Raw genomic sequence first — 9950 nt, forward strand, 5'->3', positions numbered from 1 at the left:
GCGTTGTTCTTTAATAAATATTGAACTTGATGTATTTTATTGGAGAAAATTGTCATTAGGTCCATGTTTTTGGATAATTATGAAATTATGGTCGTAGACAGGTAGAGGTAAGGTTGGACACAACCTCCCCCCACCCCAGTACTGAAATAGTAACCATAAAATAACATCGAGCTCCCAGGCCCCCCCCCCCCCCTCAGTACATACATATGGAGAAATAATCTATGTCGTCGTAGAACAACACCCTGTGCATCTAGCCTGTATCAGTTTCGAAGTAAATAAAATTCCGACTTTGAACTCGGAATTTTGTTAAATTCCGACTTTGAACTCGGAATTTAACTAAATTCCGACTTCAAAGTCGGAATTTAAGGAAAAATATTTTTAAAATATTATGTGGCCCTTCTACGCCTTCGTAAATTTAAGGAAAAATATTCTTAAAATATTATGTGGCCCTTCTACGCCTTCGTAGTTGTGTTATCAAACTTATAGTCAATTCCACAAGGAATTCAAAAATGTAAAAATTTATAGGGTGTTCCATTCAAAATTTGTTGTTGTTGTTTGAAGTTGATAACTGTGCAGAAGATACGAAACACTTTGTATAGTTCTAAATGATTTTAGGAGATGCTCTACTTAGAAAGAAGAAAGTTTTATTTGAAACTGATTTTTGTAAAGTTAATTGAATTAGAGTAATCGACCGCTGCCCCATGGCGCGGACACCCTGTATCTGCTTGAATCCATGAAGCTAGTTTCCAGGGAAAATTCATAGCTTCAACTTGTATGTTCACATTATCGTTGAAATTTGCCAGATAAACAAAATTCGTCAAATGGCAACAAAATATAAGAAATTTTCATGCAGAATCATATCAGAGTCACATGACCCGTACTAACATCTTCTCACACTCACTTTAGGCAGTGTACGCTCTACATGTGGTTACTGCAGGGGATTCCAATTTTCTTGGATTTCCTCGTACTTTGAGTATATATTTTTTTTTTGAAACAACCCTCAGTTTTCCAATCTCGTAGCAAAACCAATGTGTGAAGTAGTAGAATCAGTAGTTTTATGACTCAAAAACTTCTTTTTTTTGAGGATATTTGCATTCCGAATGTATTGAAAGAAACACTGAAATTTGTAACCTTTCTATTCAGAATTAAAAAAAAATGGATTGGCTGAAAATCAAATCTACTCATTTAAAACGAATTCCAAATTGAATTGACTTCGAGAATGAGTAAGAATACTCCATAAATCTATCTATTTTCTGAAACCCTGCCGTATACTACTAATAATGATCCATCTCTTTCGCTATGTGGTTTTCGATAAAACTGTCGAACGTCTTATCTGCAGGAAAAATAAAATTCATGCATTTTCTTCCTCACTATCCGATAATCGAAACCAAATAACTGAAACCTATTTCGACGGCTATAACCAAAACTTGTTCGGATATGAAACCTGCAGTTGAAATATGGAACGAGATGATGTGAAACTACTGGAGAATAGTTTTGAGAACTCAGGTTCCTCTAGTGGAAATGAAGTGAGTGTGTATATCTCATTCTCCTCAAAGTCTCATGAAAGCCATTGTTTTCAAATTTTTTCAACTTGTTCGAACAGAAGTACGGATCTTTCCGAATACCTGATGCGCAACTTGAGGCATGGAAAAAAAGGAAAAATTCGCCGGATAGAATCGAGGATCCAATACCAAGCGCGAAACAAATCAAACTTTCATGGAGCGACTTGAATGCTATAGGGAATTTTTCATCGTATGGAAGAAATGAAAGACCAAGGCATTCCATAACAAGTATGCTACAGGAGGACATTTATCCACTTTACGAAGAGAAGCATATATTGAAAAATGGTAATGCTAAATGTCTGTGCGATTTTCTATATAAGCAAATGATAAATTAATCTCGATTCCATTCAGCTTATGAATAGTTGTAGTGTAGCATTGGGTTGAAAAGTGTGGGTTTTTTTAATAGTTTACCTAGCCCAGGGGTACCCAACCTTTTCTTGGCCCGGGAACTTTTTATATTATTCTTGTTAACAGGGATCACCTGCAATAAACCTGTAATGAATATGAAAATTTTATGAAGCTCGATGCAACCGTTCGGTCTTGACGATTATTTAATTGATTACATCTTTCTGGAAATTTTTCGACAGTCACCTTTCGAGTGGATTATCTCTCGATAACAATAACCGTAGATGGAAATGTGATACAAATTCTGAAAGGGCAACTCATATAGTAATAAATCTGAAAATTTTATGGAGCTCGATGCAGCCGTTCCTTCTTGACAATTATTTAATTGATTACATCTTTTTGTAAATTTTTCGACAGTCACCTTTCGAGTGGATTTTCTCTCGATAACAATAACCGTAGATGGAAATGTGATACAAATTCTGAAAGGGCAACTCTTCTAGTAATAAATCTGAAAATTTTATGGAGCTCGATGCAGCCGTTCGGTCTTGACGATCATCTAATTGATTCCATCTCTTTGGAAATTTTGACGTATAATCACAATTGAAGTTTGCAAATAAAAGCTCAAAGGTTATCTTCAAAAATGAATATATTTTCCACGTTCGCAAATTTTTCAGCAAGTTTGTATTGACTGTACTACTGATTATATTCACTAACGCTTTCTATTAAACAGTTTGGTTTGATAGCAGCGGTTAAATCTTAAATAAAAGACTGTAAATCATTCGCGGACTTCGAATTAAGTTCCATGTGCTAAGTTCGCGAACTATATTTTGGCTTCTGCGGACCACTGGTGGTCCACGGACCACTAGTTGGGAACCACTGACCTAGCCCTTCACGATATTTCCGGAATGTATCAAATCATAAAGCTTCAAAAAAAGGAATGTTTCTTTTTAAGATGAAACTTTTTAGGTTAACAAAATTCCATCAGATGTATAGTCACCTTTAGATTCAGTTACTTCTAATGTCTGAAAAGCTGTATTATGAATGAAAGTTTAAATAAAGTAAGGCACAAAATCGATATCTTCGGTGTTTACTATTTTCTGAGAAAACAAAGGAATTACCTGATTTTTATTTCATAGGATTCATCAATTCCTTTCCAACGAAAAAAATTAACAAAAATATGAAAATCAGACTTCAATGAGTTCGACCACTTCATCCCTATAATAAAGAAAGGTTGATAAAAAGAGAACCAAATGAACAAATCATTTCAGCAAAGAAAGATTACTGTTTTTGTCACAAACAGTTAGGGTTGCTATTTGAAAAAAATTCAACTACAACTGTAGAGTTTGCATGAAAAGCTCCTCGATTACGCATGAAAGTTGTCCTCATTCAGAATAATAATTGAGCTGATTGAGTATTTTTCTAATATATAAAAAAGTAGGATTCTCTATATCAATGAAAGTAATTTGAAAATTGTTCATTTCAGTCAGTGGCGTAGCTTACCCAGCAGAACTCTTGGTGATTTTAGGACCGAGTGGATCTGGAAAAACAACATTAATGAATTGCATCACATCCAGAAATCTCCGAAGTCTAAATATTTCTGGTTGTGTGTGCCTCAATGGAAAACAGGTGCATCGAAAGGAACTTGCTGCTAAATCTGCTTACGTTCAACAAGAAGATCTATTTATCGGTTGTCTGACAGTTAGAGAGCATCTGATGTTTCAGGTATCTACGCATTGTCTTTCACTATACATTCATTGCGTTTTTGAAACTTTAACGTCTTCAGGCCCTCCTGAGGATTGAGTCACGATTTTCATACGAGCATAAACTTGACCGAGTGGAAAAGGTGATTTCAGAGGTGAGTTGCGAAAACAAGTAGTTGGGGAGCCGACGATGCTATATCGGGATTTACTCGAGCGTCGTGGAGACCTAGTGGATTTTGAAGATCAGATGGTAGAAAGAAAAAAAGGTTCTATGATGTATGCACTTTCAGCGGTGGGGAAAGCGTCTGCAGGGTCTCAAAGATGTAAAAAAAAATCGTCAGGTGTACATACTCGGTCGTGTCAGATTAAGATACTGTATATGCTCTACGTGTCTGTAATAATGAATTCATGCTTATCTGACAGTTTGAAAAAATTTTTTTTTAGCGTGTCAGATTTTTGAAGGATATCTTAATTGGACCCAAAGGAAGCCACTTTTCAAGGGACTGACAATTTGGACGTGACGCAAGGTCACAGCAGTATTTTGAAAATGTAAAAAAAAATCGTTACTTGTACATACTCGAGCATGTCAGATTTTCATACAGATAGTTAATATCGGTGTTGTAGACGTGTTGACCTATTAATCTGACACTAATCAGGGGGTTTTCTTAATCTGACACTTTGAAGATGATAAAAATCCCTTTTTTTCGAATATTTCCCTCCCTGTACCTCTAATCGTTTTTGTATTCATTATGAGAGTTGTAGATAATAAAATTCTACTCAACTTTTGTCTGAAGCAATTTTACATACTCTTAACCGTTCTCGAGCTAAAGGGCGATAAGGGCGAGAAGCTTAGCCACACATGCGAAAGGGCAAGGTCAATGTAGAATCCCAGTCTAATCTACAATTGTCAAAATGACAAGGTATTTCTATGATGACAAGTTCGAAATTAGTCATGATAATTTTAGTGTTGTCTATGTCTGAACCTTAGAATGTATTATACTATTTTCCAATGAGTGAATTTTCGCTTCAGCATGTATCACTAAACACCTCGCATTAATCGCCATATATCTCAAAAACGTTTGAACATAGAAAAAATTGCTTGGGACAAAAGTTGTAGAAAATGTTATTCTCTACAACTTTTATGATGAATGCGAAAAAGATTTGAAGCCCAGGGAAGGAGATAATTCAAAAAACTGATTTTTGTGACCTTTACGGCCAATTTTTATTGTTTCGGCTTGCTAAAACTGTCAGATTATATTTTTTCCGTTATTCTTGAATCATTAGCTTCAAAATAGGAGAAAACGCCAACGCGTTCGAGAATGTACACGTGACGTTTCTTTTTGCAACTTTGGCGCCCTCCCACACATTTTCGACACGCTTAAATTGTCAGATTAAGAGAATATATACTTTTCAACATGTAATTAACCACATATATCTTAATCTCACACGCTCGAGTATGTACAATGATCGATTTTTTTACTATTCTGACAGGCTGTCCTAGACAATTCCCCCTATATACAGATCTGATTTTTGGTAGAGGTACTCTACAAGGTCCAAGGTATGTCCCGTTATATTAATCTGACACGCTGGAGTAAATCCCGAATTTTAGGTCTTAACTCAGATTGAATACCGATGTCATTATATTCTAGTTATCCCTCACCAAATGTCAAGATTCCCAAATAGGCGTTCCTGGAGTGAACAGCCACCTCTCAGGAGGAGAAAGGAAGCGTCTTGCTCTTGCCTCAGAACTACTGACAAATCCTTCGATATTATTTTGCGATGAACCTACAACAGGACTCGATTCATTTATGGCACTGAGTGTTGTTCACATTTTAAAATATCTCGCACAAACAGGAAGAACAGTGATAGCCAGCTTACATCAACCTTCTTCAGAACTATTCACCTTGTTCGACAAAATCTACTTGATGACAGACGGCAAGTTAGCCTTCGCAGGAAATACTGAGGAAGCGAAGGAGTTTTTCACACAGTGAGTGTATTTGGTAGGCATGATTCAGAAAAAAATTTTACGTCGGTATGATTTTTGCAGATTGAAGATGCCCTGTCCTCCGAAGTTCAATCCAGCAGATCACTATATTCAAATGATCTCTATTATTCCAGGAAAGGAGGAAATATGTAAATATTCCACTGCGAGAATCTGTGATGCTTTTGAGAATTCCACTATAGGTGTGCGAATGAAACAACAAATACAGTGTAAAGTAAGTTGCGATCGAAATTTTATTAGTTACTTGGAGAAGATGAAATTCTTTTCATGGACCAATTTTACTGAGATCCTACATACTCAATAAGTGAAAAATTCCATACCTATTTCCTAATAAGCCAAAAATATTTTTTTTTAATTTGCGCTTCCATCACTTTGAAGCAATATCACCTAGTCATTTGTGTAGGTACAATTCACAAATTTCAGATCACGAACTTGCAATTTTAGTTTTATATCAAACCAAGTAGTGTTATAGGCGATTTAAGATAGCAAGTTTTCCATAAAAATAATACCTAATTTTTGGCAATATTATAAAATCAAATTTATTCTTGTGTAATTTTATTTTAACATTTAGGAAAAAGTATCGTGTAGATAAAGACTGGCAGTTGTGGTTGTGGGATAAATAACAGACAATACAAAATATATTGGTACACTCATTATGAATCCTGTGGAATACATTATTTCTATGCCTTTGATTCATTTTCACAGAAATCCTTCAACGAGTTTCCTTGGAATGAGAATAACGATGAAGTAAGTCCTTATAAGGTTTCTTGGTGTGAACAGTTCAACGCTGTATATCGGAGATCCTGGTTATCTCTAACGAGGAATCCTCAAGTTATGAGGGGAAGAATTATTCAGATGTTGGTCAGTAATTTTTTTTTTTTAGTGTTCTAATATTATCTCGAATCGGCTACATATTATATTTGCAGTTCGTTTGTGGGCTCATCAGTGTTTTATTCTGGCAGCAGCATCTCAATCAGACAGGTGTGAGGAATATTAACGGTGCATTATTCTTGATTCTGACGAACTCTATATCTGTGAATTTTCTGGGAGTTATATTCGTGAGTATATTCTAAGAGATTTAATGCGATATCCGAATTGAAGAAAATTTTTGGGAAGAAATGAATTTTTCTTAACTCGAAATTTCAATTCTAAACACAATAGTTCTACCTCTATCTATCTATGAAAATCAGCAGTTCTATTTCACAGATGAATGCATTTGATGACGACAAAAATTTGATATTAATTGATTTGTAGACATTTTTTGATGAACTTCCGGTCTTTGTGAGAGAACACAAGAATGGTTTGTACAGAACCGATATCTACTATTTGTCCAAGATAGCAACTGATTTTCCACTATATTCAATAATCAACTCAATTGGCATGACCATGTGTTATTTCTCAATTGGACTCTACCCTGAAACGTCTAGATGGCTTGTTGCGGTAGGATTTATTATATTGACACCATTAGTTGCAATGGGAATAGGTGAGATTCAACATTGCTTTCGTTTTTCGTGAAAGATATCAATTTGATACATGTCCATGAATAACAAAAGAGTAAAATATTTGATCAAAAATTAAGGATAGTATTAAAATATTGACAATACAAACATATACATCATTTTTTGGATCATTAAACGAAGATTAAGTTTTTGAACAACGTTTAAGCATAGAAGCTCTATGAAAAAAAAATATTGATTCCATTGTCTTTCAAATACCTTCAAATGTAGTCTCTCACAGGTTATGCTGTTTCTATTGTTGCAACTAGCATGAACGAAGCTTTCAGTTTGACCGCCTTGATAATGGTACCTTTCATACTATTCAGTGGAATATTCGTGAACATACGGTGAGTGAAATTGCCTTATTCATTATTCTCCCAGTTCCGATGAATCTGACGATACCGTATTAATATTTTTGTTGTAAAGGTCTATTCCCTTGTGTTTGCGATGGTTATCAGATATATCCTGGTACAGATATGGATTTGAGGGCTTACTGATAAACCAGTGGGATGGAGTGAAGAGTATTAAATGTAAAAATGTCACCATTCCTTGTCCTTTGGATGGGGTTACAATACTAGCCGAACAGGGTTATAGTCCGGTGAGAAACAATAAGATATTTTTGCGAATATATGTGTTTGAACATGTTGCAGGTTGATTTTTGGGACTGTGTTGTCTTACTCATCCTGATTGCAATCATTACATCCATTATTCCCTTGATAATGCTACTTTATCGAGGATGTCATGATGAATAGTTTGAAAAAAGGTTGCTCATCCTCGATGAATTTTCGAAGATGGTATTGGAAGAGTGCGGAATCCGATTTGTTTTCTATTCAGATATTATTTATACCTACATAAGAGAAAATTGTATTAAAATATTTCATAAAATAGTGAAAACATTCCAATAAAATGAATGAAATTTCAATATAGAGTTCTTATTATCCAAATACCAGAAATTTGAATGAAATTTAATAATGGGGAGATGGGTTCAAAATATGTTAGCAACTAACTTTCGTATTGGATAACTTAGGTTCAACGTACAGTGTTAGAGTATTAAGTGTTAGTTTGAAGGTAGATAATTGAGGCATATGAGGGTTTATGGGAAATTTATTTATTTATTTATTTAACATAAACAGGAATCCTAACAGGAAAACCCAATAACAAGGATTCACCAAAATACAAGAAAACAAACACCTACAATAATGATCGTGAACTTATATTACAAGAATAATAATAATAAGGGAGGAAAAGTTTAAAAATATCTTCTTTTTCTAATAATTTCTACACGTATAAGCACACAGTCTTCTCCTAAAAACAGCTTGTGAAGAGTTGAATATGTCAATGAAAGAGATATGCCAGTTATAAAATCGTGTAATTCTCAGAAAAGTGGAATTGTAATACAATGATGTGCGGGCTCTCGGGATATAAAAAAGATCTCTATGGCGACCAGTAAAAACACGAGTATTGAAATAAATTTCACGAACAATGGGAAAATCGAAATGATTATTCATTACTCGAAATAAAAACATTTGATCGAGAATAACTCTTCTTTGCTCTAGGGTAATAATTTTGTACATTTTCAATCTCGTCTCATATGGACAAGCAACCTGCCTGTTACCGAATCTGTAATATAGAGTTTTTGTGAACTTCTTCTGAATTCTTTCAATTCTGTTGATATATTTGTGATAAAAAGGGTTCCATATTGGGGTTGCATACTCGACTATACTGCGGACTAGAGAAAAGTACAGAACCTTCATGGTTTCTTCATTCTTGAAATTCCGTGTAATTCTCAGAACAAAACCGAGCATTCTGAAGCCTCTAGAAACAACATTATCAATATGATGTTCAAATGACAACTTCGAATCCAGAAATATTCCCAGGTCTTTAACAACTGTCACCTCCTCTACAATCAAACCAGACAGGCACAGAGGTGCACTCACAATGTTGAAGTTTTTGGTGAAAGTTATATGTTTACACTTACTAACATTCAGGGACAGGTAAAGCGAAGAACAGAACTCGCAAAATCTGTTAAGATCATCCTGAAACCTCTGAACGTCCTCCAAGCTTTTCACAGCTAGGTACATTTTAATGTCATCAGCGTAAAGCTCAAAATTCACATAAACAAGATACCGGCAGACATCATTGATATACAAGCTGAAGAGAAGTGGTCCCAAATGAGACCCCTGGGGTACTCCCGATTCAACATTGTAAAGAGACGAGCAAGCATCACCCATAACAACATACTGAGACCTTTCACACAGGTATGACTCAATCCAACTTAACAAATCTGGTCCCACACCATAATCTAAGAGAACCTGCAGAAGTGTTGCATGATGTACTTTGTCGAAAGCCTTGGACAAATCCGTGTAAACAGCGTCTACCTGGACACCCCGATCCATATTTTCGGATATGTAATTGATGTATGGCGACAGATTAGTGAGAACCGATCTGCCTCTGAAAAAACCATGCTGTCTGATGCTAATTTTCGATTTCAGTGAAAGAAATAGGTAGTCAGTTACAATAGATTCGAGCAACTTACCAAAGTGGTTCAAAATGGAAACGGGTCGATAGTTGGACAACAAATTAATTTTTCCACTTTTATGAATAGGGGTAATTTTAGCAATTTTCCAAATGGTGAATTGAATTCTTCAATAACTATTAGGTCTGAAGCGGTCCACAGACGAGCAACTTAGTTGACAACTATGTTGTCAACGAGCTTGTAAACCATGCGAGGTTAAAGGAATATCAACCACCAACCGGCCCACAGACGTTCAACTTGGTTGTCAACACGCCGTGTTGACAACCAAGTTGTCAACTAGGTTGCTCGTCTGTGGGCCGCTTAGCGCAC

The 9950-nt window shown here is 35.4% G+C and overlaps 1 protein-coding gene across 2 annotated transcripts; it reads left to right on the forward strand.

Annotated features, from left to right (window-relative positions):
- The first annotated feature begins 1370 nt into the window (after positions 1-1370).
- On the forward strand, positions 1371-7871 carry LOC123313377 (protein white-like). Of its 2 annotated transcripts, none has more exons than XM_044898238.1 (12): positions 1371-1526; positions 1604-1847; positions 3391-3629; positions 3691-3762; positions 5257-5594; positions 5655-5823; positions 6315-6470; positions 6536-6667; positions 6864-7092; positions 7347-7452; positions 7532-7703; positions 7756-7871. In XM_044898238.1, exons 1-12 carry the CDS (start codon positions 1458-1460, stop codon positions 7855-7857), a joined length of 2028 nt encoding a protein of 675 aa, XP_044754173.1. In that variant the 5' UTR covers positions 1371-1457; the 3' UTR covers positions 7858-7871. The 2 variants fall into 2 exon arrangements, with proteins under 2 accessions (XP_044754173.1, XP_044754174.1); XM_044898239.1 differs by having other exon boundaries at positions 1378-1526; positions 1607-1847.
- The last annotated feature ends 2079 nt before the right edge of the window (positions 7872-9950 follow it).

The sequence above is a fragment of the Coccinella septempunctata genome, chromosome 5 (assembly GCF_907165205.1).
Source record: "Coccinella septempunctata chromosome 5, icCocSept1.1, whole genome shotgun sequence".
Lineage (NCBI taxonomy): Eukaryota > Metazoa > Arthropoda > Insecta > Coleoptera > Coccinellidae > Coccinella > Coccinella septempunctata.

What these genes read in the sequence shown, in the direction of transcription:
- LOC123313377 (XM_044898238.1), top strand. Translation starts at nt 1,458, where the DNA reads ATGGAACGAGATGATGTGAAACTACTGGAGAATAGTTTTGAGAACTCA. An exon ending in GAAGAATTATTCAGATGTTG is followed by an intron (nt 6,471 to 6,535) that starts GTCAGTAATTTT and finishes TTATATTTGCAG; the next exon opens with TTCGTTTGTGGGCTCATCAG. An exon ending in ATTAGTTGCAATGGGAATAG is followed by an intron (nt 7,093 to 7,346) that starts GTGAGATTCAAC and finishes AGTCTCTCACAG; the next exon opens with GTTATGCTGTTTCTATTGTT.